Below are 27,131 nucleotides of genomic sequence, written 5' to 3' on the forward strand. Positions count from 1 at the left end.
GGGACCCCCGGGGGGGGGAACGGACGTGACACAAGGTAGGGCCGCCCCCCCCCAGCTCTGTGTGTCCCCCCCCCCCGGCCAGGATCTTTGGCTTCGTGGCCAAAAAGGCGGGGGGGCCGGGGGGCAACGCCTGCCACCTCTTCGCGGAGCTGGACCCCGAGCAGCCGGCCTCCGCCATCGTCACCTTCATCACCAAGGTCATGCTGGGCACCCACCGCAAGTGAGGGCCCCCCCGAGCCCCCCCAGCCAAGGGGGGGGGCGCTGCTGTACCCCCCCAGGGGCTGGGGCCAGGCTGGGGGTCCCACGCCCAGCACTGTGCGTGGAGAAAAGGGGCGGGGGGGGGGCGTTGGAGGTGGGTGGGCCTCCTCAGGGAAGCCCCCCTCAATTAGGGGGGTTGCGGGGGGGGGCCGCCGATAAAGCAAAGTCTATTTTTGTCCAAGAAAGGATTTATATGAGCTTTAGTCAGACGTTTCTAATATATATCTGTATTGGGGGGGGGGGGGGAGGGGGGGGGCACGGAGCTGGGGATGGGGGGGGCACGGCCCCCGCCCCGCCGCCCGTGTGCAAATGCCAATGGAGAAACCCAAACCGTCTCACAGGCTCCTTCTTTCCGCGCCAGCTCGCCCCGGGGCGGGGGCCAGCCCCTGTAACCCCCCCGCCATGTGGGGGGCCTGGGTGGGGGCACAGCCCCCCCCCGCTGGGTGGGGGGTCCCGGGGAGGGGTACAGCCCTGCCCCCCCACGGGTGGGGGGTCCCCGGGGGCAGTTACATTCACAAGGTGGGGGTACAGTAATACCGTGGGTTTGGGGGGGGTACCCTTAACTCTGCCCCCCCCCAGACACACGGGGGAGGGGGGTGATGGGGGGGGGGGGTCCTGCACAAGGGGGCACCCATGGGTGGTGAGGGCAGGATTGGGCCCCTGCAATAAGACAGAAGGGGGGACCCCCACAATAAGACGAGGGGGGGGGGGGGGATCCCACTGCTGGGGGCAGGCCTTAAAGTGCACGGGGGTGTCGGGGGGGTGTCGGGGGGCCCCCCCGTGTGTCGTCCCCCCCCCTAACCGCTGAGGGGGTGCAGGTCGACCTTGACCTTCTCGCCGCTGCTGAGCATCCCGACGGTGGGGAAGTACCCGCCAGCCGGCACCACCGCCTCCTTCTTCCCGATGATCTTCCCGTTGCGGGTGAAAAACACCTGGGGGGGGCACACACACGCGGGGGTGAACATTGAGGGGGGGGGGGGGCGGGGCATGGTGTTGTCATCCCCCCCTGCCCCAAATCTGTGAGCTGGGGGGTGATGCCCGGATCATCACCAGGAGGTGCCGCAAAGGGGACATCGATGCGGTGGCGAGGGGGGTCCCTGGGGGGGCAGGGAATGATGCTGCCCCCCCCCCCGCGGGGGGGCTGTGTGCTTACCACCACCTTCTTGCCCTCGTGCTCCTGCTCCATCTCCTCGCCATCATCTTCCTCCTCCTCCTCTTCCTCCTCCTGGTGCAGATACATCACGTTCCTGACGGGTTTGGCCTTCACCTCCGCCGTGTCGCAGGGGTCGTCGCTGTCACCTGGCGGGGGGAGGTTGGGGGGGGGGGGCGACACACGACATGAGCTCGTGCCCCCCCTCCCCGACCCTCAGCCCCCCCGGGCCCCCCCCAGTACCTTCGCTGTCCAGGATGTAGTCGCGGGGGAACATGATGCCGCAGCCCATGATGTCGCCCTTGTAGCAGCGGGGGCCGAAGGGGTCCCCCACCCCGCTGCCGTGGAAGATCTTCCCGTCATCTGCAGGGGGGGAGGGAGAGAAAAAAAACCTGTCACAGGGCCCCCCCTGCAGCGCTGGGCCCCCCAGCACCCACCCCACGGGGCTGGCCCCCACCAAGGGGGGTGACAGGGCACAGAGTGCCACAGGGACAGGGCTGGAAAAGGGATTCGAGGAGGAGGCTGAAGGGGGGGGCACAGCATCCCGGGGGGGGGGGGGGGGGCAGAAGGAAGGTGCCAGCATGTGGCCCCTGTGTGGTGTTTGGGGGGGGGGGGGTCAGGGTGAGCACAAGCACAACCAGAGCACTGGGGAAGGGCAGAGGGGTGATGACACCGACCACCGAGACACCTCCCACATCACGTGGGGGGGGTGTCTCAGACCCCATATACCACCGGGGGGGGGGGGGGGGGAGGCATGTTTTGGGGGGCTCCACTTTTGGAGAGGGGGCGTTACCTGCATGATACGCCACCGAGCCCCTGCTCCAGCCGGGATGACGGTTTTTCGGGTAATCCTGGGGCAGAGGAGGAAGAAGAGGAAGAAGAGTGAGATGAAGGCGGGGGGGGGGGGTGGCAGCAGCCCGGGGCCCCCCCGGCCCCCCTCACCTTGCGGGCCAGCCCCAGGGCGATGTAGCATTTCTCCCCCGGGTCCACGATCTCCACCTCGAAGTAGTGGCTGCGGGTGCTGAGGGGGCGGCGCGCCTGCGCCAGCCCCACGTCCACGATGCTCTTCCCTTTGCCCACGTACTCCAGCAGCTGGGGGGGGGGGAAACACGGAGGGGGGGGGAGGGGGCACGGGGTGTTGGGGGGCACACGCACCCCCTCGCACCCCCCCATCGGCGGCGTGAAGGGAGGGGAGGTGGGCGCAGGTTGGGGGCCTAAAGGGGGAGGGGGCCACAATGGGGAGGCAGGCTAAAGCTTGGGGAGGGGGGGGGCCCCAAATCTGGGGGGGGGTGTCCAAAACCTGGGGAATGACACCCCAGACCTAGGGGGTGCAGTATCACAAACTGAGGGGGGGGTGACCCCTGAACCTGGTGGGGACGATACCCCAAAGCTGTGGGAGGGCAACATCCCAAACTAAAACTGGGGGGGGGGTGTCACCATGCTGCCAGCCCTCAAGAGGTGACCCCCAAAGGGACACGGTGTGGGGGGGGGTCACACAGGGCAGCCTCGCACCCCCCAGCGCAGCGGTGCCGGGAAGCGGGTGGGAGCTGCCGGGGCGGGGGGGGGGGGGGGGGCTGGGGCTGTTTACGCCGCTGAGGTTGGCCTGGGCCTGCGCCCACATTCCTGCCCCCCCGCTGCCCCCCCAGCCCAAGCTGGGGGGGGGGGGCTGGAAAAAAACCCTAAACCTCTTCAAGACCACAAAGCACACCCCACCCCACCCCCCATGACAGAAAGGGTGTCCAGGGTGCCTGGCTGGGTAGGGGGGCCCTTGGCATGCCCCCCCATCCCCCCCAACCCACTGGAGCCATGGCGGGGGGGGCACAGCCCCCAGCTGAGCTCCGGGATGGAACAGCCGAAAAATGCGGAGGAGGATGAGAATGAAACCGGCGGGCTGAACGGGAGGGGGGGGGGCACGGGGGGGCCCTGGGCAGTGCTGGGGAACACCCCCATGGGACCGGGGGGGGGGGGGAGAGGAACTGAGGCACTGGGGGAGGAAACTGAGGCACGGGGGGGTGGGGGCGGGACCCAGGCAGCGGGGGGGACACCCGCTCCCACAGCAGCCAGGGATGAGGCTCCAGGCACCCCCACCGCCCCCAAGCTGGGGGGGGGGCGGCTCCACCCCCCCATGGTTAGCGCCAGCCATTGTTCGATGGCAGCGGGTGGCACCGGAGCCGGGGGGGGGGGGGGGGGACTGCGGAGGGGGAGCACGAGGCTGGGGCTGAGTGTGGGCTGCTGGGGGGGGGGGGCGATGGAAAAAGGCCCCCGGCGCCAAGCTGCAAACCCTTAAAGCTGGGGGGGGGCTGCGGGTTTGTTTTCGCAAAGGGCTGGGGGGGCCCCGCTGAGCCGCCGCCCCCCCCCCCACTCTCTGCTGCCTTGGCAAAGCGCTCAGGCCCCCCCAGACGTGACCGAGGGGTCCTGTCAATGTGGGGGTTGGCGGGGGGGTGGGGGTCGGCGGGGTGGGGGTGGGGCACCCCTTTGGTAATGAAGGAAACCAAGAGCGATACCCGCAGCCGATGGTCAGCTCGGGGGGAAAACGGCCCCTTTTTGGGGCTCATCATGGGGCTGCTCCCCAGTGGTGACCCCCCCCGACCCCCCCAGGCACCCCCAAATCCCATGCCCCCCCAGCTCTGTGCCAACACCGGTGCCCACGCAGCGGTTGTGCCCCCCACCAGCACTGGGGAGAGCGAGTGGGGGGCGGAGGGGGGGCTGCTGCTGTCATGCTGTCAGAGCAGCTCTGATAAGCCCCCCCCCCCCCCCCAATTTTCTGGGGCGGGGGGCGGGGGGGGGCACTCACCGTGCCGCAGACCTTGACGTCGTGCAGCCGCCCCCACTCCTCCTCGTAGCTGTCGACCATCATGGCGCTGTCATCCTCCTCCGTGCCCAGCTCGGCGTGGAGGTGCAGCCGGACCTCCTCCCCCAGCGAGTGCATCCCCACGGCCGGGAACAGCCCCTCGGGGGACAGCGGCATGATGGTGGAGCCCACCTGGGGGGCACAGGGCCGGGGGGGGTCGGGGGGGGCTGCAGGGTCGGGGGGTGCAGCCGGACCTCCTCCCCCAGCGAGTGCCCCCCCACTGCTGGGGACAGCAGCATGATGGTGGAGCGCACCTAGGGGGCACAGGGCCGGGGGTGGGGGGCGTCAGGGGGGCTTCAGGGTTGGGGGGTCGCGGGGGGGGGGTCTCACCCGCTTGCCATTCTTGGTGAAGAAGACCTGGGCTGTCTGCACCTCAAAGGAGACCAGCTCGATGCCGCAGCCGATGCGATCGCCGGAGCTGCACTTGGTGCCGAACTGCCGGCCCTTGGCGCGGGCCGCTGTACAGCCTGGGGGGGGGGGGGCTGAGCTGGGGGAGGGGGCACACCCCAGCCCACAGGCACCCCCAGACCCTCGGGTGGCCGGGGTCCCACTGGGCCCCCCAGCTACCAGCAGCTCCCGCAAGACCCGGGGGTCCCTCCAGGTCCCAGTAGCACCCCTGGGGTCCCGGTGCCCCCCCAGCCATGAGTCCCAGCAGCCCCCCCAGGGTCCTGGAGGCCCCCCTGCGTAACAGCAGCTCCCTGGGGTCCTGGTGGACCCCCAGAGTGCCAGCAGCCTCCCCAGGTCCCATCGGCTCCCTGGGTCCTGGTGGCCCCTCCAGGTTCCAGCAGCTCCCCAAGGTCCCAGCAAGCTCCCCAGGGTCCTGGTGGCCCCCCATGAGTTTCAGCAGCCCCCCAGGGTCCCAGTGGCTCCCCTTGGCATCCTGGTGCCCCCCCCTCAAGCGTTTCCACAGCTCCCCCCAGGTCCTGGCAGCCCCCCCACTCACTTCCCGTCATCGGCATGGTACGCCACGGAGTCGGGCAGCCAGCCAGGCTGGTGGTCCAGGCTGTAGTACTGCGGCACGAGGCCGACAGCGATGGTGCCACGCACGCCGCTGTCCACGATGGACACCTGCGGGCCACGCCGGCACAGCCCGTCAGCCCACGGGCGCTGGGGGGGCCGCTCAGCCGCGTCCCCACCACACACATTAGCAGAGACCCCCCCCCAGGGCCAGGCTTCACCTCGAAGTAGTTGTTGTCCCGGGTGAGGGGCCGCGGGGCCACGTAGCAGCCCACCTCGCCGGAGTTGCCGTGATAGCTGGGGGGGGACAGGCGGTGCTCAGGGGGGAGGGGGTGGCATGCCCCCCTCCCCCCCCGCGTGGCTGTGCCCCCCGGTACCTGAGCGTGTCGCCGTCCACCAGGATGTGCTTGGCGCGCTCCTGGTAGCGGACGGCCCGGACCTCCCGGATCTCCCGGATCCGCCGGCGCCAGTTCAGGAACCTGTAGTGCAGGTTCAGGTCATCCATGGCGAGGGGAAACCTGCGGGGGGGCGGCGGTCAGGGACCCCCCCTGACCCTGCTGCCCCCCCCAACTCCCCTGAACACCCCTAGCCCCCCCATATCCACCCCACACACGTGGGGTCCCCTGGAACTGCCCCCCTCAAACTGGCTCCCCCCGACCCTTACAACAAAACCCCCCTCAGCTCCCCCATAGCCCACCTCACCCCCCCAACCTGCCTGCCCATAGCTAGGCCCCCCATATCCACCCCACAGACACATAAGGTGCCCGTAACTGCCCCTCATACTCACACCCCCCCCCATACCCCTACCATAAGACCCCCCCAGCATCCCCCTGCCCCACACCCAGCACATCCACACTCCCAGCCCCCCCCAGCCAGGATCCCCCAAGTAGGACCCACACACCCGCCCCCCCAGCCCGGCTCCCCCCCATTCTGTGCCCCCATACCCAGGACCACCCCCAGCCCCACCCCCGGACCCACAACGCCCCGAGCCACCATTCCCCCCCCCCCCCCCAGAAACGACCCCCACACCCGCCCCCCCAGCCCCTGGACACCGGGATCCCACACCCGGACCCACAACCCCGCAGCCACGATCCCCCCCCCGCTCCCCCCGCAGCCCGGCTGCCGCACGTTCGGGCCCCCCACACCCGGGCCCACTCCCAGCCCCAAGGCCGGCTCCCCCTGCCCAAGCCCCCCCCGCAGCTCCGCCCCGACCCTCCCCCGCAGACCCCCTGCCCCCGGGCCCCCCCGCCCTCACCGGCCCGGCCCCGCCCGCCCCCGCCATGGGCTCCGCGCTCCGGCCGCTCCGGCCCCGCCGCCCTCACTCACATCCGGGGCCCGTCGCTTCCTGCTCCGCCTCCTACTCCTCCCGCCCCTTCGCGCCGCCCGACCAATCGCCGCCCAATGCGTCCCGACCGACGGCTCGCTCCGCCAATAGAAGGCCGGAGGAGCGGGAGGAGGGGCCGAGCCTCCAAGGGGCGTGGGGAGGTCACATGACCGCGCAGGCCTGGGATGGGGGTGAGGGCGCCCCCTGGGGCGGGGCGGGGAACAGCGCGGGGCGCGCTGGGGCACTGGGGGAAACTGGGGAGACTGGGGGATACGGGGGCTGGACACTGGGGGAGACTGGGAAGAGTAGGGCTGGGCAGTGGGGAGACTGGTGTATACTGGGGCTTGGCGCTGGGGAGACTGGGGAGAGTAGGGCTGGGCACTGGGAGACTGGGGCTGGCGACACTGGGGCATGCTGGGGAGACAGAAAACTGGGGGAGATGGGATGGGCACTCAGGAGACTGGGGCTGGGCACTGGGGGCACTGGGCTGCTCTGCTAGGCGATAGTGGAGTGTGCACTGGGGAACATACTGGGGGCACTGGGGCTTTGTACTGGGAGGACTGCAGCTGGCCTGGGGGCACCGGGGGGGTGGAAGCGGGGACAGCCAGGGGGGACCGGGGGGGGGCAGGGATGGGGGGGACCGGGGGGGTGTCATGGGGAGGGGTGGTTGTCCCAGGGGGCCGGGAGGAGGTTTCCAGGGAGGTCCGGGCTGGGGGTCTCAGGCTGGGGGGGCAGGGATGGGGGGCGGGGTGGGGGGGGCGGGATAGGGGTCCCGAGCTGGGGGTCCCGGGGGGCCGGAATGGGGGTCGCAGGCTGGGGCAGCCGGGCTGGTGGTCCCGGGCTGGGGTCCCGGGGCCGGGCGGAGGTGCCACGGTTGCAGGTCCCGGGGGCCCCAGGCTGGGACCGAAGCCCAGGAAGCGCGAGCCCGATGCCCCCCCCCCCCAGTTGCCTCCCCGTTGCCCCCCCAGGCCGGGGGCACCTGGGGGGGGGGGGGCGGGGGGGCCGCCGTTACTTAAGGGGGCGGCGGGGGCCGGGGCCGGGGCCGCCATGCGGGCGGGCTGGTGGCTGCTGCCGGCGCTGCTGGCGCTGGGGACGGGGGGGGGCCGCGGGGGGGGGCGCTCCCCGCGGCCCCGGGGAGCCGTGCGGGGTTTACACGCCGGGCTGCGCCCGCGGGCTCCGCTGCAGCCCCCGGCCCGGGGAGCGCGCGCCGCTCCGCGCGCTGCTGCGGGGCACCGGGTTGTGCCGCCCCCCGCGCCCCCCGCCCGCCACCGCCGGTCCCGCGGGTGAGAGGGGACGGGGGGCAACGGGGGGGCTGCCCGGGGCAGGGAAGGGGGCATCGAGGGGGGGGGCATCGGGGATGGGCACGGGGGGGGTGTCACCGGGGTGGGCATCGCGGTGGGGGCACGGAGGGGGCACGGAGGGGGGGCACCGAAACGCGGGTGAGGGCAGCAGAGGGCTGCCCGGGCAGGGAAGGGGGGCACCGGGAGCACCGGAGGGGGCACCGGAGATGGGCAGGGGGGAGGGGCACAGGGGGGGGAAGCACGGAGGGGGGCACCGGGACACGGAGGGGGGCACCGGGGGGGCTGCTCGGGGCAGGGACGGGGGCGCGGGGGAGCGACCGGGGCACCGGGAACACCGGGAGAGACACCGACGATCTGCCGGGGCAGGGATGGGGGCACCGAAGAGAAGGCGGGCAGGGACCGGGGCACCGGGGAGGGTCCCGGGGTGCTGCCCGGGGAAGGGATGGGGGCACCGGGGAGAAACCAGGACCGGGCGGGAGGCACCGGCGGCTGCCCGGGGCAGGGACAGGGGAGGACCGAGAAGGGACGAGGGCACCGAGGGAGACCCGGGGAGGGAGCGGGACAGAGACGGGGGCACCGGGGGAGGGAGCGGGGGGGCTGCCCGGGATGGATGGGGGGCACCGGGGCAAGCGGGTCCCCGTGAGGAGCCCGGGCGGGGGAGCACCGGGGGGGTCCCGGATCCTCGAGGAGTGACCAGGAGCCCCCCCCGTATCTCCGGGTCACGCGGGACGGAGCCGGCGGGGGGAAACGGGTCCCGGCGGGGGGGGGGTCCCGGTGTCCGTGGGGCGGGTTGGGGGTCCCCCACGCGGGGGAACGGGGGTGCCCGGGGGAGGGCGGGGGAATGAGAAATGGGAGGGGGGCCGGGGGGGACCCCCGCGTCCGGGGGAGGCGGAGGGGACCCCCATATCGTGCGGGGGGAGCTGGAGGTGGGGGGGGGCAATAGCCCGGGGGGGCGGGCCCCCCGTATCAGGGGGGATCCTCAACTCCGGGGAGGGGGGCCGGCGGGGACCCCCAGATCTCGGGCGGCTGGGGCGCCCCCCGGTGGCGGCGGGGCGGGTCTGCGCTGGGATTTTTTTTTGGAGGGGGGGACACAGGCTCAGCCCTGCCCCCCCCCAGGGGACAGCCCGCAGGAGGGAGCCCCCGCCACGCCGCCCCCCGGCCCCCCCCCGGCTGACGGCACGGAGGAGCTGGACACGGTGGGTGCCTGGGAGGGTGGTACCGGGTTTGGGGGGGGGGGGGGTCCGGGGGGGCGGCCCCCCCGTGACCCCCCCGCAGGCCCCGTGCCGGGGGCACTTGGCCGCCGTCCTGCAGGAGCTGCGGGCCGGGCTGTTCCGCAGCGCTGCCGCCCTCTTCCTCCCCAACTGCGACACCCGCGGCTTCTACCGCCCCAAGCAGGTGGGGGTGGACCGGGGGGGGGTGGCTCGGGGGGAGGGAAGCGGCCCCGGCCCCCCCCCCAGCCCCGTGGGGCGGGGTGGGGGCTCCGGCAGAGCAGCCCTGGGGGCGGCGGGAGGCAGGGACTTGTTGTGCCTCAGTTTCCCTGTGTGGGGTGGGCTTGGAGGCCCCCCCCCATGAATCCGTTTATTGGGGGGGGGGGCCGGGGGGGGGTGTGAGGATCCCAGGGTCTCCCCGTGCTGGTTCCCCAGGGTGGGGGGTCCCCCAATATCCCAGCCCCCTCGTGCCTCAGTTTCCCCTGACCGTGAAGCTGGTTTGCCCCCCCCCCCCCCCCCGTGCCTCAGTTTCCCCGGGGGGGGGTGTCTCGGTGGCTGGAGGGTCCGCGCCCCCCCCCCCCCCCCCCAGCTTCATTGTGGGGTGGTCTGCATGGAGGGGGGGTTAAACATCCCAGGGCCCCCCCCATGTCTCGGTTTCTCCCAGTTTGCCCGCCCTCCCCCCCCCCCGTGCCTCAGTTTCTCCGGGGGGGATCTCCGATGGGCAGGCCCCCCCCCGCCCCCCCCTGAACGCGCCCCCCCCCACAGTGCCGGGCCTCCCAGGGGCCGAAGCGCTGGGGCAGTGCTGGTGCGTGGACCGGAGGGGGCACCCCGCTGGCGGGCACCGAGGGGCAGGGGGGCGCCCCCCGCTGCCCCCCCACCTGAGGGACCCTGAAATACAGCGTCACGTGGGGATCGGGGCTCCGCTGCTTCTGTCTGGGGGGGACCCCAAAAGTGGGCTCAGCCCCCCCCTCCACTGCTGCACTTAGGGGCTCACTGGACCCCCCAGACCCCCAAATGCCCCCCCCGCACCCCAGAACTGCCCCCAGACCCCCAACTGCCCCCCCGAGCTGCCCACACACCCCAAAACTACCCCGGAGCTGCGCCCCCCCCCCGGAATTGCCCCAGCCCCGCCCCTTTCCCTGAAGCCCCGCCCTCTGAACAATAATCTCGACCTATAAGCCCCGCCCCCTGACCAAGACCGCCCCGCCCCACCACACCTTGCTCCGCCCCCATGTCCCACCAAGCCCCGCCCCGGCCGCGCCTCACAAGCCCCGTCCTGCCCAAGCCCCGCCCCGGCTTCCTGGCGGGAGTCGGCAGCCACGCCCCCCGCGGCACCGACTGAGCGGAGCGCGGTGAGGGGCGCGGGGGGCGCCGGGGGGCTCGGGCGGGATCCGGCCTTGGTGGGGCACCGGGGGGATCGGGGGGGATCTGGCCCCCTTGCGGGGGGGGCGGGGGCACCGAGCGGATCCGCCCGCGTGGGGGGGACCGGGGGGGGGGCGGCGGAGAACCAGCTCCATGGCGGGGGGGGGGGGGGGGGGAACCGGGGGGATCTGGGCTGATGGGGGGCACCCAGGGGGTCTGGCCCCCTGGCAGGTTGGGGGGCACCAGCCCCCGCAGTGGGGCTGGGGGTGGCATCAGTGGGGACACTGGTGGGACTGAGCCCCTCGGTGGGTTGGGAGAATGGGGTGGCATCGGCGTCACCCAGCCCCACGGCAGCCTGGGGGGCACAGGGTGACCCGTTTCCCCCCAGTATCCCAATGGGCACAGGGTGACACAGCCCCCTGGCACCTCTGGGGACACAGGGTGACCCGTCCCCCCACACCCCGGAGGACACAGGGCGACCTGCCCCCCCCACACCCCGGAGGACACAGGGGGACCCATCTCCCCCAGCACCCTGGGGGACACAGGGGGACCCATCCCCCCACACACCCCAGGGGTACAGGGTGACCCGTCCCCCCACACCCCGGAGGACACAGGGGGACCCATCTCCCCCAGCACCCTGGGGGGCACAGTGACCTGGCACCCCAGGGGCACAGGGTGACCCGTGTCATCCCCCCCAGTGGGAGGCAGGGTGACCTGTCCCCCCGCAGCCCCTGGCCCCCCGGCACGATGTCGGGGGCTGAGCGCCGCACGCTGCTGGCACTGCAGCAGGCGCTGACAGAGGAGCAGTTCCAGACCTTCAAGTACCTGCTGGAGGAGCGGCTGCCGCTGGGGCTGCTGCGCCCCGCCACGCGCCCCGACCTCTGCAGCATCCTGCTCCAGCGCTTCCCGGGGCAGGCGCTGCACCTGGCCGCCGACCTCCTCCGCCAGATCTCCCGCCACGACCTCATCCAGCTCCACCAGCTCCCCGGTGCTGAGGACGAGACCCCCGGGCAGGCCGGGGGGCACAACGCTGCTCCATCAGCCGCGGGATGTCGGCCCGTCTCGCTGCCGGTGGCTGCATCTTCCCCGGTGGCCACATCTTCCCCAGTGGCCGCGCGCCCTCGTCGTTTGACGGAGAAGGATCTGATCCAGATAGCCCAGAAACTGGGGAGAGAATGGCAGGAGGTGGGAATCGGCTGCCTGGGGCTGGAGAGGAGCCTCCTGGACCAGATCCAGGAGGACAATCCCCGCAGTGCCGTCATGCAGAGCTTCCACATGCTGCGGGAGTGGCGGCGGCGGGAGAAGCAGGAGGCCACGGCCCCGCGGCTCCACGCCTGCCTGGCCCACGCCAGCCTGGATCCCGAGGTGCTCGACCTGCTCCAGAGCTTCCAGGGGGACTGAGGGAAGCGCGAGGGCTGCCTGTTCCTGCCCACATTCCCCCCGCCTTTCTGGGGGCTTTTAATACCAAAAAGGGACCAGTAAAAAGTTTTTATTCCACCTGCGTGGCGTGTTCTTGGGGTCGGGCGCCAAGCCCTTCCCGCCTCTACTCCAAGTTTAAAGGTGGGATGTAGGAGCTGGGAGGAAAACCAGGCTCTGCTCTTCCTTGGGGCTGGGGAGGGCCCTGCGTGGAGGGGAGGGGGCTTGCAGCCCCCCCGGGGTCCTCACAGATCCCATCCCAGCCTCTCGATCTCATCCAGGAAGAAATCCAGGTCGTCCTTGGTGACGGCAGGGTTGGTGACGATCTGTCGGAAGAAGTTGACTTTGGTGCCGTGGGGCTGGTAGCCCACCATCATGGACCCCTTCCTCATCATCCGTTCCTTGATGACAGGAGCCACCTGCACCGGGGGGGAGACACCGTCACCGGGGGGCTGCGGGGGGGCGGGATTTGGGGGAAGGGAACAGCCGGCTGCCACGCTCACCTTCCCCAACCTGGGCCAGTAATCGGGGGAGCCCTCCCTGCCCCGCAGGCTGGGGGGCACGAACCAGAAGCAGAGGTTGATGAACTCAGGCTGTGGGAGGAAGACCAAATGCCAGACCCCGGTGGGGACACCGGTTTGCCCCCCACCCCCATTTTGGGACCACCCCAGAATTTAAAGCGCTGCCGCGGGGTGTTATTGAGGGGGGAACAGACACAAAACCCAGCCCCCCAGCCACGGTTTGGCTGACAGCAGAGACCGGCCGTACCTCCAGCACCAGCTGGAAGCCATCCCTCCTCTTCACCTCCTCGGCCAGGTATCTGGGGAGGAAGGAGAGTGTGAGGCCCTGGGGGGGGTCCCGCAGCACGCCCCACATCCCGGCGCTCACTGGGTGCAGGCGAAGGCCCGCTCGACGCGCCGCGCCAGCCCCTCGGTGCCGGCAGCTTTCCAGAGGAGCCAGAGCTTGAGGCAATCCACCCGCCGGCCGCACTGCGGGGTCTTGTCCCCCATGTCGTAGGTGACATCGTAAAATTTATCGGGTTGGAAGAGATACGTGGCGCCGGCACCGTGGCAGCGCTGGAGGAGGCCCTGGGGGAGACGGCAGTGACCCCCCTGCCAGTGTGGGGGGGTGCCGTGGGGCAGACCCACGGAGGGGAAGGGGCTGCAGGACCTACGGAGGTGTCACGGAGCAGGAAGGCCGAACACTGCAAACCCACCGTCAGCATCTTGTGGGGGTTCCAGGCCACCGAGTCGGCTCTGCGGGAGAGGGGAGTTTTGTGGGGGGGTGGTGAGCCCCCAGCATGGGGAGAGGGGGCTCCTGAGTCCTTAAACGGGGAGTTTTGAGCCCGTTTTGGGGGGGAGCTCAGAGCCGGGGGGGTTACTCACCTCTCGATGCCAGCCAGGAGGTGCCTGTGTTTGCTGGAGAGCAGGGCGCTGCCGCCCCAGGCTGCCTGCTGGGCAGGGACAGCGGTGCCAGAGCCAGCGCCGGTGGGAAGGGGGGGGTCCCAAGGGGATGCGCGTGTCCCCCCCCAGCCCCAGATCCCCCCCCCCAGTTACTCACGTCCACGTGGAACCAGAGGCCGTGGCGCTGGCAGATGTCGGCAATGCTGCCCAGCGGGTCGAAGGCGCCCAGGACGGTGGTGCCGCAGGTGGCACAGACAAAGAACGGCTCGGCACCCTGCGGGGGACGGGGACACTGGGATGGGGCAGGGGGGGCACCCTGTGGACACCCCCCTCTATCCCCCACCCCACCTCACCTCAGCTTTCGCTCTCTGGATCTCCTTCTCCAGCTCCTCGGGGATCATCTTCCCCCTGAGGGATGGGAGGGAAAAGAGGTGGTGGGGGGAGCAGGGCTGGGGTGGGGGGAGCAGGGCTGGGGTGGGGGCCCACCCACCTCTCGTTGGTGCTGACCAGGTGGACGTTGTCGGTGCCAATGCCCAGGAACGCGGCACCTTTCTGGATGGAGTAGTGGCTCTGAGCGGGGAGAAGACAGGGGTCGGGCTGGGGGGGGGGGCTGACCGCAGCCCCCATCCCGCCGCAGGGCCGGCAGCCCCCACTCCGCACCTCCCGGGAGGCGAAGAGGGCCAGGCGCGGCAGGGCCCAGCTGCCCTTCAGCCGGCTCTCCGGGAAGCGGTGGAAGCGCGCCACGTTCATGGCGTACATGTTGGAGATGGAGCCTCCTGCCAGGGGACAGGGACACCCGCATCACAGCCGGGGAGGGTGACACGCCACCACCGAGGGGGGTCACAGGTGGGGACAGGGACAGGGCAAGCCCTCAGCGGGGCCAGGAGGGATGGGGGTACCTGGGGAGAAGATGCCGTCGCCGCTGCTCCAGCCCACCAGCTCCCGCAGCTTGGCCAGCACCACCTCCTCCATCAGCACGAACACCGGGGCGATCTCGTACGTGTATCTACAGGGGGACACAGCACCCGTGGGGGGGCCCAGCTGGCACCGCTCCCCACCCCTCCTCCAGGCTCCCCGCAGCCTCAGCACCCCGAACACCCCCGCTTAGGGCCACCCCCTCCTTGTTTTCAGGCACATACTGGCTGGTGTTGAGGGCCTCGGTGATCAGGCGTCCCGCCAGCGCGTGGTGGTCCAGGCCGGAGAAGAGCTGGTTGCAGAAGCGAGGGTGACCTGGGGGGGGGCAAGATGGGGGCAGTGTCAGGGTAGGGTGTCAGGCACGACACTGTCAGCCCCCTCCGCACAGGACCCCTGTCACCACGGGGGCTCTGGGGCCCTGAGGACACTGCCATGAGGGGGCAACCGTCATCTGAGGAGCAGGGCCACCTCTGGAGCTGTGTGTGGGTCAGGGGGGCAAGCAGGGCCAGCCTGGACCTGGGTGTGTGATGGGGACACGAGTGGGGACATGCCTGGACTCAGGTGTGTGACAGGGACACGAGTGGGGACATGCCTGGATCCAGGTGTGTGACGGGGACACAAGTGGGGACATGCCTGGATCCAGGTGTGTGACGGGGACACGAGTGGGGACATGCCCAGAGCTGTGACAGTGACTGGCTGGGGAGACAGCCTTGCACCTGGCTGATGCCTGCTAAACTGGGACCAGCTGGGGCCAAGCTGGGAGCAGCTGGGACTGAACAGAGACCAGCTGGAATGAACCACGGGCAACTGGGGCTGAACAGGGACCAGCTGGGCTGAACCAGAAGCAGCTGGGACAAATGGGGACCAGCTGGAGCCAAACTGGGGCCAGCTGGGTACAAATGGGGACCAGCTGGGGCTGAACTGGGAGCAGCGGTGCTCACAGGTTTTGACGCTGTAATGGATGACGTCCCGGCAGCGCTCCAGCAGCCTCTCCGGTGGCTCCCCGCTGCTCCGCAGCTCCAGGTCCAGCAGCTCCCGCAGCTCCTGGGGCTCCTTCCAGTCACAGACCTACAGGGAGGGGGGGCAGGATTTGGCCCTGGCCAGGCAGGGACCCCCCACCCCCGTCCCCACCGCCCCGCTTGCGGGGCCCCGGGTCTCACCCACCTTCTCGGTCACATCTGTCCCCTTCCGCACGGCTTCATCCAGCAGGACCTGGAAGGCTTCTCGCAGGAATTCCTCCCCAGCTGCTTTATCCAGGCCGGGATGCTCCAGCCAGCTGCTGTCCGCCATCCCGCCAGTCCCGGCCCGCTCGGCCACGTGCCGCGGGGACCCCCCGGCCTTCCCGCCCTGCACCGGATCGGGACGAGGTGCCCCGGCTCGCTTTCGCCAGGCTGGGATTCTCCTCTCGGCCACGTCGTCGCAGAGGGACAGGGGACAAAGTACACGGCTGTGAAGAGTGACTCTTAAAGGCGCGCTGGGGGGGGGGGCTTCCCCAAAGTGGTGCCCCCACCCCGGGGGGGTCTCAGAGCCAGGCAGGGGTGGTGGGCCGGGGTCCGTCTCTCCAGGGAGCTGCAGGAAGAGGGAGGGAAGGAGTCAGCGGAGAGCGGCCACCCCGGCGCATGTCCCCTGCCCGCGCAGCCCAGTGTGGGGGTCTGGGCCCCCCGTCCCACCCCCCCCACCGAGAGCGCTGGGCTGCCCGCGGGTGGCTTTGGCCCACTGGGGGACAGCGAGGGAGGTGACCCAGCACGGCCACCCCCACAGTGCCAGGGCCACCCAGCCGGGGGGGGAGCACGGGGCCGGGGCCTGGCCTGTCCCCAGCAGCGAGGGGGGGCCGGGGAGACCCTGTGTGCCCCCCCCAGCCACGCCTGATGCCACGGGGAGGGGCAGGCACAGCCCCAGGTGGGCAATAAGGAAGGGGGGGGACAGGGGGAGGAGGGGACCACCCCGCCAGGGGAGCCACAGGGGGATGGGGACCCCCGAGGGGGGTGCGCTGGATGAAACGCCCCCCGGGGCCAGGGGGGCGGGCGGGGCCTACCGCGGGGGGAGACAGGGAGCAGTAACGGGGGGGGGCCATAACGGCGGCGCCCCCCTGGCCGGGGGCGGGAAGGGGCAGGAAGCCGCCCGGGGTGCGGGGGGCTGGGGCTCGGGCCCCCCGCCGGAGCAGGCCGCGCCGCCCCCGCTGCCCCCGTTGCCCCGGTAACAGCCCGGCCCCAAGATGGCGCCGCAGCGGGCGGTGTCGGGGCAGCACTGCGCATGCGCGGCGCGCCCCGCCGCTCCCTGCCGGCCCCGCGGGCGGGGGCTTCCGGTTCCGGGTCGGCGGCGGCGGCCGAGGAAGGGGGGGCGCTGGGGCCGCGGCTGTTTGTAAACTTGTCGGTGCGGCGGGCGGCGCGGAGCGGAGCGCGGAGGGGCCGCGGCAGGTACGGACCCGCCCCTTCCCGCCGGCACGGAGCGCCGGTGGGGGGGGGTGCGGCCCGGCACGGCCCGGCACGGCCCGGCCCGGCACCGCGGGGGCCGCCCGCGCACCTCCCCGGGCCCGTCCGCGCGCGCCGCCGCCTCAGCCCCGCCCCACCGGGGGCACCGGGAGGGGGGGAGGGGGGACGGAGGGGCGGCGGGGGCGATAACGGGGCGAGCCCAGCGCGCAGGCGCGGGGCACCCGCACCGGGAGGCGCGGCCCCCTCCCCCAGCGGGGTCACCCCGCTGTGACCCCGCTGTGACCCCGTCCCCACCCCCCCGTGTGACCCTCCCGGGACCCCACGTGTCGCCCCGCTCTGGGACACCCCTTACGCACACCCGGCTCCCCCTCCCCGCGTCCCCCCACACTTGGGACACCCCCTACCGCACCCCCGGGGACCCCCCCGGATCATCCCCGCCCCCCACCCCCCGACACGTCATCCTGCCCTGGGACACTCCCCCAACCCCCCCACCCTCCCCCCCAGGACCATCACGGCACCGGGGGACGCCTCCTGAGCCCCCCCCGGCACCCCTTTGCTCCCCCCCCCCCCAGCAGCAGCAGCCCCACCCCCACCCCCACCAGGTCACCCCCCACCCTGTCACCTGCCACCCACCCCTGCGCCCACGTTACCCCCATGGGGCATCCGGCTGGGGCTGAGCATGGACAGGGACCCCCCCCCACCTCAGAGCTGGGTCCCCCCCACCCCACAGGCCCCCCCCCCCCCCCCCCCCATAACTGTCCCCTCCCTCCCCGCAGGCGAAGACCAGCAGCAGCAGCAGCAGCAGCAGAGTTGTCCCCGTGGGGAGCCGGCTCCCGCCCTGGGGCGGCGGGGGGAGATGTCCCCTCTCTAAGAAGAAGCCTTGCGGGCAGCTGCCCGTCCTGCCTAACCCTGCCTAACCCTGCCAGCCCCCCCCGGGGTTGAGGAGGAAGCGCCTCACGGCACCCGCGGCACCGGGGCAAAGATGTCAGCAAAGTGGAGGGTACTGGACGAGCCCGGCAAAAAAAAAAAAAAAAATGATTAACTGAACCCACCTTTCTAACCGTTAAAAAAATTCTTTTCCTGGGCGAGAATTAAGGCTAAAGAATTGTTACAATCCGTTTGTTGAGGACAGACAGACAGACACAAGATGGCTCAGGTAATGAGCCCCACTTTTCCCACCCGTACCCCAAGATCCGAAGCCGAGAAGCGTGTCGGGGGGGGAGAGCGCTCGGCCCGGCAGCTCCCTCCCTGCTGGGGCGGTGGGTGCCGGTGCGGGCCCCCCCCCCCCATCACCCCACCACCCTCCCCGTCCCGGGTCCTTTCCGGAGCCAGCGGAGTTTTTCCCGGCCGCTGTTCCAGGGCTCGCCCGAACTCTCCCGTTAGCCATTAGGTCCTCGGCGGGCCTCACGGAAAAGGGGGGTTTTGGGTGGGGGGGGTGGTCTCGTGCCTCCCCCCCCTCCCCCCCTAATTTTACCGCTCGGTCGAAGGCGTCCGGGTCTCTGTCCCCCGGCAAGGGTTTGCTTTTTGGTTTTGGTTCGTTTGAGGGGCCGGGGGGGTGAGGCGGTGCGGCGGCGCTGCAGCTGGGCCGCCTCTCCCCGCTCTCCGCAGGCGAGTCTCCTGGCCTGCGAGGGCCTCTCCGGCGTCTGCCTGGTGCCGACCGTGGCCAGCAAGAAGATGATGCCGAAGCAGAGCTCGAAACAGGGCGAGAGCAGGGAGAGGGGGAGCAGCCCCGACGTGCTGGTACGGCCGCTCCCCGCCAGGGAGATGGGGGGGGGTGCTGGGCCGCGCTCTGGGCTTCTCCTCCTTCCCCTTGACGTTCTCCTCCTTCAGTTTGACTTTCTCCTATTTTAATCTGTCTTTTCCTCCTTTAATTTGACATTTTCTTCCTTTAATTTGAGTCTTTACTCCTCTAATTCGACGTTTTCCTCCTCTAATTCACATTTTCCTTCATTTTAACTTTTTCCTCCTTTAATTTGATTTTTTTCCTCATTCAATTTGTTTTTTCCTTGATTAACTAAATTTTTCCTCCTTTGATTCAATCTTTTCCTCACTTAATTTTTTTTTCAGTTGATTTTGATTTTTCCTTGTTTAATTCAGTTTTCCCTCCTTTAATTCAGTTTTTCTCTTTTAACTCAGCTTTTTTCTTCTTCTCTTCAGTTCTTATTCCTTCGGTTCAATTTTTTCCTCTCGTGATTTCATTTTTTCTCCTTTGATTTGATTTTCTCCTCTTGTGTTTCAATTTTCCTCCTGTGATTCGATTTTTTTCCCCCCGAGATTTGATTTTTCCTCCTTTAATCCAGTTTTTCCTCCTTACAAGTTCTGCCCCCTCCCCAACCTCGATTTTCCCCTCCTTTAACATCACTTTCCCCTCTAATCTGATTTTTTGGAGGCTCTCCGTCAGGACGGCGAGAAATCCCGCAGCCGCAAGGAGGAGGAGACGGCTGAGGCGTCGCAGCCCAAGAAGTCCATTAAAAAGGCAGGTCGTGGGGCCCCGATTTCCCAGGGCGGGGGGCGCTGGGGGGGGGTCCCGGGGCAGGAGCAGGCGCGACTGACCCAGCCCTCCCTCCCCGTGCCAGCGCCGCAAGCGGGTGGCCGGCGCCGAGGGACCCAGCTGCTCCTCCCGGAGAGGATCCTGCCTCGGCAGCCAGGTTTGCCGCCGTGGAGGAGGAGGAGGAGGAGGAGGAAGATTTCCCAAACTCCGGCAGGCGCAGGACGGCCGGGGGGGGGCTCTGGGGGGAGGATCCCCCCCCCCCCCGCGCTGACGGGGGGTCTCTGCTCCGCAGATGGTGGTGATCGAGCAGAACGGCTCCTTCCAGCTGAGGATCCCCAAAAACTTCATCTGCGAGCACTGCTTCGGCGCCTTCCGCAGCAGCTACCACCTCAAGAGGCACATCCTCATCCACACCGGTAACACCTCCCTCTAATGAGCACGGGGGCGCCCTAATTAACCCCCCCTGATGGCGCGTGTCCCGTCCCCCCCCCCCCCTCCCCAGGCGAGAAGCCCTTCGAGTGCGACATGTGCGACATGCGCTTCATCCAGAAATACCACCTGGAGCGTCACAAGCGCGTCCACAGCGGGGAGAAACCCTACCAGTGCGAGCGCTGCATGCAGGTACCGCCCGCGGGGGTCCGGGCAGGTCGGGGGGCGGCGGGGACCCCCCCCCAGGGCTCATAACCCCCCCCCCATCTCCTGCAGAGCTTCTCCAGGACAGACCGGCTGCTGAGACACAAACGAATGTGCCAAGGTTGCCAAACCAAGACCCCCGAGTCGCAGCTGCTGCTCTAGGAGCCGAGCTGAGCCCCCCGGCGCCGGCCGGGAACGCTGAAGGCAGCTCCGGGGGTGGTCGTTTTTCCTTCCTCCCCCCTCCCTTCCTCCTCTTCCTCCTTCTCCTCTCTTGGGTTCTCAGCCCCGTTCCAGCTCCCTGCCACGGGGACTGGGAAGAGCCGGCCGCTCGCTGGACTTCCAGCCGCTGGCACTGTACATAACTCGGAAGATGATCTGGAAAACCCTCCCCCTGCCCGGCAGGAGCCGCAGGCAGCTGCCTACACACCTGCCACCGCTTTCTTTTACCACCCCCCCCAGTTTGATCCCCAAGTCCTGCCCCCCCCCTCTCAGGAAAGGCTTGGAGCCCCGAGCGCTTCCTTTCGGCCGCCGGACGGGCTTGCGCAGGCACTCGGCTCTCAGGTAGGAGGGTCTCGCAGGGAGGAACTTGTCTCTAACCCCTCGGCTCTATTTTTGAGAAGAAAAAGGAAAACTGAGCGCTGGCAAGGCGGCAGCCGGGGGGGCTCGGCCCCGCGGGGGGGGGGCTTGTCCTGGTGGCAAGCTCTGCAGCACTTCCCTTTTCCTTGCAAGTTTCTTCATCTGTTTTGGTTTTTTTTTTTTTGGTTTGGTTTTTTGGTTTTCTGCTCCGTTCCGCACGCGCTGCCTGCGCTCACCTCCACCCCCAGCTGTGGGGGGGCCCAGGGCTGTGACACATCGCCGGGGGGGGGGGGGGGGGGGCAAAGCGAGCCGGAGCATCACCCAAAAATGGGGCCGTTGGCCGGAAAACCCCGATGCTGAGGGAAGACCCTCAACCTGAGCAGCCCTGGAGCTTCCTGGGGGGGGTGAGGAGTGGCCATGGAGAGACACCCCCCCAGCCCTCCTCCCTGCGGGGGGGGGGTCACACCTGCTCGCCCCCAGCCGCATCTCGGGGGGGGGGGGGGGGGGTAGGGCAGAGAAGAGCCAGGCTCTCTGGGGACAGTGCTGGGGGTGCCAGCAGTGCCTGGCAGCCCCCCCAGCTCCTTCCACGACCCCCCCCAAGCACAGACTGCGCTGCCAGCAGGTCCCGGATGCCAAGTGCTCCCGCACTGGGGGGTGGGGGATAGGGGGCTGAATTGGGCTGTCCCCCCCCGCCCCCGCACTGGGGGGTGGGGGATAGGGGGCTGAATTGGGCTGTCCCCCCCCGCCCCCGCCCCCAGCTCATCGTTCTGGCACTGCCAGGAGCCGGGGTGTGTACCGAGCACGGCCGGGGGGGCGGGGGGGGGGCGTTGTGCTGTCTCTGCCAGTCGGGACACCCCAGTGGGTGGGAGAACCGTCCCCCCCCATTTTCGGGGACTCCCCCGGCAATGCCACAAGAGCTTCTGCTCTGGCAGCCCCCGGCAGTGACTGAGTCCCCCAAACTGAGTCCCCGCCGACCTTTCACCTCTGGCCAGGACTTGGGGGGGCCCTGGCGGGTTTTGGGGGCTGGGGGGGCCCTGCCCCAGCGTGGGAAAGCCGGGGGGGGGGTGGGGGGAGGTGACTGAAACCGGGAGCGAAACCGGGGCCGCAACCGGCAGCGCCGCGGTTTTACCGTCTGCGCTGCCGGGGCAAAAGTGCAGCAGCCGCACTCAGACCCCCCCGGCCCCCCACCCGGGGAGGTGGGCGCAGGGGCCCCCCCTCTGCTCCCCCCAACCCCCTGGCTTCATTTGTTGGGGTGGTTTTTTTGTTGTTTTTTTTTGGGGGGGGGGTGGGGGGTTGAATATAGTTATTTTGCTAGGGGGGAAGGGGGGAAAGGGGGGGCAGGGGGCGGCCCCGGGGCGGGGGGGGGGCAGGGGGCGGCCCCTGCATCACTTTTAGACCGTAGTTTTTTCTAAGCCGTTCCTAGCTCGTGTCCCACCCCACCCCCCCATCTCCCCCCCCCCCCCATCTCCCACCCCCCCCCTTCCCCAGGCCTTTAGAATTTATTTAAATAAAAACTCGTCGGGTTTTTCTTTTCTAACCCGGGTTCTGCTTCTTAACAGGTGAGGGGGCGAGGGGGGGGGGGGCTGGATCTGGCTGGGGGCTGCATCCCCCCCGCCAGGACCCACCAGTGAAGGGAAGGGACAGTGTCACACCTTGGGGACCGGCAGCTCCTTTTATTGAGGGTCTTTCCAATGGGGTCCCCGGGGATGGGGGGGAGTCCCCGGGGATGGGGGTGGTCCCTGGGAATGGGATGGTCCCTGGGGATGGAGGGGGATCAATCCTGGGGACAGGGGTCCCTGGGGGTGGGACGGGGGTCCCTGGGGATGAAGGGGTCCTTGGGGATGGGGTGGGGGGGGTCCCTGGGGATGGACGGGGGTCCCTGGGGACACAGTGGGGTCAGTGCTGCACGGGTGGCTTCAGGATGTCCCCGGTGTCCCCTCGGGGGGCAGGTAGCTGGGGTTGGCGGCGGTGGTGGTGGCACTCCTGAACAGGGGGCTGTTCTGGGGGGGGGAGTACATGGGGGTGACGGGCGGGCCCGGCTCGGGGGGGGGGGGGGGGGCGTTCAAGGAGCGGGGGGTTCTGTGGGGTCTCACCTGGTCCCAGTGGTCACGCTGCGGCAGGGGGCGGCGGCCCCGGCACAGCACCAGCAGCACCAGCAGCACCAGCAGCGCCAGCACCCCCGGCCCCCCCAGCGCGGCCGCCAGCACCACCACGCTCTGCGCCCCCCCTGCGCCCCCCATCAGCCAGGGCAGGGGCAGGGGGAACCCCCTCAGCCACGGGGAAACCCCACCACCCAGCCACGGGGTCCCAGGGGTGCGAGGAACCCCCCACCCAGCCACGGGGTCCCAGGGGTGCGAGGAACCCCCCCACCCAGCCACGGGGTCCCAGGGGTGCGAGGAACCCCCCACCCAGCCACGGGGTCCCAGGGGTGCGAGGAACCCCCCACCCAGCCACGGGGTCCCAGGGGTGCGAGGAACCCCCCCACCCAGCCACGGGGTCCCAGGGGTGTGAGGAACCCCCCCACCCAGCCACGGGGTCCCAGGGGTGCGAGGAACCCCCACCCAGCCACGGGGTCCCAGGGGTGCGAGGAACCCCCCCACCCAGCCACGGGGTCCCAGGGGTGCGAGGAACCCCCTCAGCCACAAGGTCCCACAGGGTCCCAGGGGTGCAGGGACACCCCCCACCCAACCACAGGAGCCTGGGATGCAGGGACAACCCCCCTCAGGCCTCAGGGTCCCATGGGTGCAAGAAACCCCCCCCACCCACTGGGTTCTGTTGGTGCAGGGACCCCCCCCCCCCCCAGGTACATGGGGCCCTTGGGCGTGGGGGTCCCATGGGTGCAAGGACAACCCCCCCCACTGTGGGGTCCTGTAGGGTGCAGGGACACCCGGGCAGAGGGTCCCTGGGGACACAGCACCCCGGGGACGGGGGCGGGGGCATGGGGGTCCCCGGGGTCCCCTCGCACTCACCCTCCTCAGCCCAGACGGTCAGCGTCACCTCCCCCACCTCCTCCTCCTCCTCCTCGCCCCCCCCCCTCGATGAGGAAGAGGAGGATGCGGCCGTCCTGGGTCTTCTCCCGGCACCAGGCGTGGGGGCCCGGGGGGGGGGGCAGCAGGCGGGTGCTGATGCGGCCACAGGCCCGGCTGCAGTTCCCCCCCAGCGGCCCCCGCCCGAAGGCGCCGCAGTCGGCGCAGTCCCTGGGGACCCCCGGCCCCTGTCAGGGCCCCCTGCGGCCCCCCAGCCCCCTCCACAGCCTTCCCAGACCTCTCCTGTCCCCATGCCCCCCCCAGCCACCTCCATGGCCCCCCAGCCCCCTTCCTGGCCTCATGGCCCCCCCGGCCCCCTCCCTGTCCCCATGGCCCCCCGGGTGTCCCACATCCCTGTCCCCATGGCCCCAGCCCCCCTGTCCTCCCTGCGCCTGTGTCCCCCATCCCATCACCTTGTCTCATCCCCACCTGGCCACTGTCCCATGTCCCCACCACATCCCATGTCCCCATCCCAATCCCAACCCTGGTCCCAGTCTCCATCCCACGTCCCCATCCCAGTCCGATGTCCCCACACCATGCCGCCCCGCCCCCCCCCCCCGTGCCCCCCAGGCTCACCGCAGGCGCTGGCAGCGGGGGCGGCAGGAGGGGCAGTGGGCGCACAGGGGTCCCACGTAGCCGGGCTGGCACAGACAGGTCCCACAGACGCAGCGCCCGTGGCCGCCGCACTCGCGGCCCCCCCGCAGGCAGCCCCCCCCGCCCAGGCGGCACCCGCACCCGCGGCCCCCGAAGCCCGGGCGGCAGCGGCACCTCCCGCACACGCACTCGCCCCCGCTGCGGGCCTGGGGGGGCACCCCCGTCACCCCCCGCCCCAGCCCCACTGGGGCCCGGGGTGGGCACGGGGACAGGACCCCCTGGAATGGGACCCGCGGGGTGGGCAGTGGGGACGGGACCCCCCCGGGATGGGACCCGCGGGGTGGGCAGTGGGGATGTGGGACCCCCCCAGGATGGGACCCGCGGGGTGGGCAGTGGGGATGTGGGACCCCCCAGGATGGGACCCGCGGGGTGGGCAGTGGGGACGGGACCCCCCCGGGATGGGACCCGCGGGGTGGGCAGTGGGGACGGGACCCCCGCAGGATGGGACCCGCGGGGTGGGCAGTGGGGATGGGATCCGTGGGACATGACCCGTGGGGACAGGGACCAGTGATGGGGACAGGACCCCCGTGGGACACAACCCCTGGGGTCAGGGGCCTGCGATGGGGATAGGACCCCCGTGGGGATGGGACCCCCGTGGGGATGGGAGCCGGGATGGGGACGGGACCCGTGGGGACAGGGACCAGTGATGAGGACGGGACCCCCGTGGGACACGCAGCGGGGATGGGACCCCTGAGGACAGGGATGGGACCCACACGGGGACATGCCGTGGGGAGGGGACCCCCCCAGGGATGGGAACCCCAAGGACGGGCAAATGGCCCCCCCGTGTCCGTCCCCCCCACCTCCGCAGGGCAGCCCCCGGTGGCGCTCGCAGGCGCTGCTGTCGCACTGGCAGAGGGTCCCGCTCAGCCCGGGGGGGCACTCGCAGGCCCCGCAGACGCAGCGGCCCCTCCCGCTGCAGGGGGGGCCCGTGCTGTTGGGGGGGCGGCAGCCCCCCGCCGCCCTCCGCCGCCCCCCTCGCACTCACACCGACGGCCCTGGCGGCCCGCTGGGCACCTGGGGGGGGGCGGTCAGCCAGGGTCAGTCCCACAGAGACCCTCCCCCATCCCACAGACCCCCAATCCACCCCATGGGCCCCCTACCCACCTCCTTCCCCCCCATGTCCTCCTCAGACCCCCGACACAACCCACGGACCCCCCACCCCATCCCACAGACCCACCCACCCACCTCCTTACACCCCATCCCACCTCTCAGACCCCCAACACAACCCACGGACCCCCCATTCTGCCCCTGGGCCCCCAGCCCATGTCCTTATGCCACATCCCACCCCTCAGACCTCCACCCTGCCCCACAGCCCCCACCCCCTAGAAGCCCCCCCCCCCCGCTACCTGCAGACCCCGCAGTCGAGGGCGCCGCCGTGGCAGAGGGGGGTCCGGGGCTGGCGGTGGGCGCAGGGGCACGCGCAGAGGGTGCTGAGCTCCAGGCTCAGCTCCTCCGAGAAGCCCAGCACCCGCAGCACCACCCGCTGCGGGGACCCCAGGCAGGCACCCGCCCGCACCCGCACCGTGAAGGTCACCTGCATTGGGGACACCGATGGCACGGGGGCACCCACAGGGGCACCCACGGCGCAGGGGAGCACCCATAGGGGGGCACCGGCGGGCTGGACACGGGGACGCGCGGGACAAGGGGCCATGGGTGGGTGCAGGATCGGTCCCTGGGGCTGGGTGTAGCCAGGGGGCTCTGCCACCCCTTGGGACACCCCGTGCCCGCCCTGCCACCCCCTGGGGGACCCCCCCCCCCCCATGCCAGCCCTGCTTGACCCAGCCCCCCCATCCCTGCCTGGTGCCCCCCCCAACCTGGTCCCGTGCCCCCCACGTGCCTCCCATGTCCCCCTAGATCCCCCCAATGTCCCCCCACACCTGTGTCCATGCCCCCCTAGAGCCCCCCAGCGTCCCCCCACCTCCTGGTTGACTCCGACCCCGGTGCAGAAGCCTCTGGGGAGCTGGGGGGCGGGGGGGGTCCCGGGGGGGTCCCCACAGTGGGATTCGTAGGTGATGCTGATGCCGGGGGGCAGCGGCGAGTGCTGCAGCTCCACCGTGGACGACAGGCTCTGGGGGGGGGGTGGGGTGTCACCCATGGGTGTCAGTACCTCCCACCCACCCCACTGGGGGGTCCCCAGCACCCCACGCCCCCCCCTCACATTGTAGGCGTCGGCGATGAGCTGCACCACGTTGCTGGAGTCATCGCGCAGCTCCGCCACCACGGAGCGGGGGATCAGGCGGCTCAGCTCCTGCGCAGGGACAGGCTGGGGGGGAGGCGCGACCCCCCAGCGCCCACCCCCCACCCCCCACCCCACCTACCTGGTAGACGGGCAGGGTGGGAGCCGTCACGGCGAAGATGGGCTGGATGTTGGCAGCCGAGAGCACCTGGGCCAAGTGCCCCACCGAGGGGTAGTCCTGGGGGGGGGGGCAGGGTGATGGATGCCCCCCCCCAAATAAAACCAGCCCCCCCGCCCCGCCCGGGGACGTACGTAGAGGTGGCTTTTGGTGTAGACGCCGCTGGCGTCGAGGTGGCAGCGGGTGTCGCTGGGGGTGACGATGCCCCCCAGTTTGCCGTCCCCCGCCGTGTGGAACGTGTCGTCCGAGGCCACCAGCAGCAGGCGGGTGCCCAGGCGCCACCCGATGCGGTCCTGGGGGGCAATGGGGGGGATGGGGCACACAGGGGCTCGCACACGCGGGTGTGTGCTGCAGGTGTGCGGGCGTGCACAGGGCTTTGCCTGTCGCCGCACTTGTGCGCGCTCTTGCACAAGGATTTGCATCCAGGTGCGCTCACATGTGCTCTGGCAGGCATGCACGCCTGCACACAGCACACGTGCTCTTGCTCACATGCATGTGCACACACGTGCACGTGCTCTCACTTGCATGCACACTTGCACATGCTCTTGTGTGCGCACACACATGCTCTTGCTTGCACGCACACGCATACTTGCACATGCTCTTGCTTGCACGCACACACACATACACACATGCTCTTGCTTGCACGCACACACATACTTGCACATGCTCTTGCTTGCACGCACACACACGTGCACACACATGCTCTTGCTTGCACACACAAACATGCTCTTGCACGGGTGCACATGCTTGTACATGCTTTTTGGTTGCGTACACACACACTCTTGTTTGCACACATACACTCCTGCATGCATGCACACTT

General features: G+C 70.5%; 6 protein-coding genes across 12 annotated transcripts; 3 read left to right on the forward strand and 3 right to left on the reverse strand.

The window, feature by feature from the left end:
* Positions 1 to 505: 505 nt before the first annotated feature.
* On the reverse strand, positions 506 to 6,585 carry SPRYD3 (SPRY domain containing 3). The gene is given in 12 exon segments (XM_055700060.1): positions 506 to 1,190; positions 1,412 to 1,557; positions 1,652 to 1,771; positions 2,202 to 2,259; positions 2,351 to 2,500; positions 4,203 to 4,391; positions 4,590 to 4,712; positions 4,714 to 4,726; positions 5,203 to 5,327; positions 5,438 to 5,513; positions 5,594 to 5,734; positions 6,543 to 6,585. Coding segments are annotated over 12 exon segments (1,278 nt in total). The 5' UTR covers positions 6,545 to 6,585; the 3' UTR covers positions 506 to 1,055.
* A 740-nt stretch (positions 6,586 to 7,325) lies between these two features.
* Positions 7,326 to 9,961, forward strand: LOC129734819 (insulin-like growth factor-binding protein 6). The gene is made up of 4 exons (XM_055700053.1): positions 7,326 to 7,823; positions 8,958 to 9,037; positions 9,117 to 9,236; positions 9,815 to 9,961. Exons 1-4 carry the CDS (start codon positions 7,340 to 7,342, stop codon positions 9,929 to 9,931), a joined length of 801 nt encoding a protein of 266 aa, XP_055556028.1. The 5' UTR covers positions 7,326 to 7,339; the 3' UTR covers positions 9,932 to 9,961.
* A 651-nt stretch (positions 9,962 to 10,612) lies between these two features.
* On the forward strand, positions 10,613 to 11,908 carry LOC129734818 (uncharacterized). Its single transcript, XM_055700052.1, has 2 exons — positions 10,613 to 10,798; positions 11,045 to 11,908. The coding sequence occupies exons 1-2, from the start codon at positions 10,730 to 10,732 to the stop codon at positions 11,810 to 11,812; spliced, it is 837 nt and encodes a 278-aa protein (XP_055556027.1). The 5' UTR covers positions 10,613 to 10,729; the 3' UTR covers positions 11,813 to 11,908.
* On the reverse strand, positions 11,885 to 16,347 carry CSAD (cysteine sulfinic acid decarboxylase). 3 transcript variants are annotated; one of them, XM_055700049.1, is made up of 15 exons: positions 16,181 to 16,347; positions 15,310 to 15,714; positions 15,087 to 15,213; positions 14,370 to 14,460; positions 14,130 to 14,236; positions 13,891 to 14,006; positions 13,721 to 13,800; positions 13,584 to 13,638; positions 13,388 to 13,504; positions 13,213 to 13,277; positions 13,002 to 13,083; positions 12,716 to 12,915; positions 12,596 to 12,647; positions 12,331 to 12,420; positions 11,885 to 12,246 (listed from the first exon to the last, which is right to left on the reverse strand). In XM_055700049.1, exons 1-15 carry the CDS (start codon positions 16,217 to 16,219, stop codon positions 12,073 to 12,075), a joined length of 1,800 nt encoding a protein of 599 aa, XP_055556024.1. In that variant the 5' UTR covers positions 16,220 to 16,347; the 3' UTR covers positions 11,885 to 12,072. The 3 variants fall into 3 exon arrangements, with proteins under 3 accessions (XP_055556024.1, XP_055556025.1, XP_055556026.1); XM_055700050.1 differs by lacking the exon at positions 12,331 to 12,420; XM_055700051.1 differs by lacking the exons at positions 12,331 to 12,420; positions 12,716 to 12,915.
* Positions 16,348 to 16,437: 90 nt separating this feature from the next.
* ZNF740 (zinc finger protein 740) lies at positions 16,438 to 20,970 on the forward strand. Of its 5 annotated transcripts, none has more exons than XM_055700054.1 (8): positions 16,438 to 16,562; positions 17,354 to 17,577; positions 18,186 to 18,317; positions 18,967 to 19,053; positions 19,154 to 19,225; positions 19,361 to 19,484; positions 19,571 to 19,689; positions 19,774 to 20,970. In XM_055700054.1, the coding sequence occupies exons 2-8, from the start codon at positions 17,560 to 17,562 to the stop codon at positions 19,861 to 19,863; spliced, it is 642 nt and encodes a 213-aa protein (XP_055556029.1). In that variant the 5' UTR covers positions 16,438 to 16,562; positions 17,354 to 17,559; the 3' UTR covers positions 19,864 to 20,970. The 5 variants fall into 5 exon arrangements, with proteins under 5 accessions (XP_055556029.1, XP_055556032.1, XP_055556031.1 ...); XM_055700056.1 differs by having other exon boundaries at positions 16,441 to 16,562; positions 17,354 to 17,733; XM_055700055.1 differs by having other exon boundaries at positions 16,467 to 16,562; positions 17,360 to 17,577.
* A 1,990-nt stretch (positions 20,971 to 22,960) lies between these two features.
* Positions 22,961 to 26,891, reverse strand: LOC129734822 (integrin beta-7-like). The gene is given in 10 exon segments (XM_055700061.1): positions 22,961 to 23,310; positions 23,312 to 23,474; positions 23,880 to 24,101; positions 24,757 to 24,928; positions 24,931 to 24,971; positions 25,304 to 25,491; positions 25,876 to 26,025; positions 26,116 to 26,205; positions 26,276 to 26,371; positions 26,446 to 26,891. Coding segments are annotated over 10 exon segments (1,722 nt in total). The 5' UTR covers positions 26,734 to 26,891; the 3' UTR covers positions 22,961 to 22,998.
* Between the last annotated feature and the right edge of the window lie 240 nt (positions 26,892 to 27,131).

The sequence above is a fragment of the Falco cherrug genome (genome assembly GCF_023634085.1).
Source record: "Falco cherrug isolate bFalChe1 chromosome 19 unlocalized genomic scaffold, bFalChe1.pri SUPER_19_unloc_2, whole genome shotgun sequence".
Lineage (NCBI taxonomy): Eukaryota > Metazoa > Chordata > Aves > Falconiformes > Falconidae > Falco > Falco cherrug.

What these genes read in the sequence shown, in the direction of transcription:
- LOC129734819 (XM_055700053.1), top strand. Translation starts at nt 7,340, where the DNA reads ATGGGGGTCGCAGGCTGGGGCAGCCGGGCTGGTGGTCCCGGGCTGGGG. An exon ending in GCACGGAGGAGCTGGACACG is followed by an intron (nt 9,038 to 9,116) that starts GTGGGTGCCTGG and finishes ACCCCCCCGCAG; the next exon opens with GCCCCGTGCCGGGGGCACTT. An exon ending in GCTTCTACCGCCCCAAGCAG is followed by an intron (nt 9,237 to 9,814) that starts GTGGGGGTGGAC and finishes CCCCCCCCACAG; the next exon opens with TGCCGGGCCTCCCAGGGGCC.
- LOC129734818 (XM_055700052.1), top strand. Translation starts at nt 10,730, where the DNA reads ATGGGGTGGCATCGGCGTCACCCAGCCCCACGGCAGCCTGGGGGGCAC. An exon ending in GGGTGACCCGTTTCCCCCCA is followed by an intron (nt 10,799 to 11,044) that starts GTATCCCAATGG and finishes CATCTCCCCCAG; the next exon opens with CACCCTGGGGGGCACAGTGA.
- CSAD (XM_055700049.1), bottom strand. Translation starts at nt 16,219, where the DNA reads ATGGCCCCCCCCCGTTACTGCTCCCTGTCTCCCCCCGCG. An exon ending in TCCTGCTCCGTGACACCTCC is followed by an intron (nt 12,916 to 13,001) that starts GTAGGTCCTGCA and finishes CGTCTCCCCCAG; the next exon opens with GGCCTCCTCCAGCGCTGCCA. An exon ending in CGGGCCTTCGCCTGCACCCA is followed by an intron (nt 12,648 to 12,715) that starts GTGAGCGCCGGG and finishes CTTCCTCCCCAG; the next exon opens with ATACCTGGCCGAGGAGGTGA.
- ZNF740 (XM_055700054.1), top strand. An exon ending in CCAAGAAGTCCATTAAAAAG is followed by an intron (nt 19,054 to 19,153) that starts GCAGGTCGTGGG and finishes TCCCCGTGCCAG; the next exon opens with CGCCGCAAGCGGGTGGCCGG. An exon ending in GCACATCCTCATCCACACCG is followed by an intron (nt 19,485 to 19,570) that starts GTAACACCTCCC and finishes CCCCCTCCCCAG; the next exon opens with GCGAGAAGCCCTTCGAGTGC.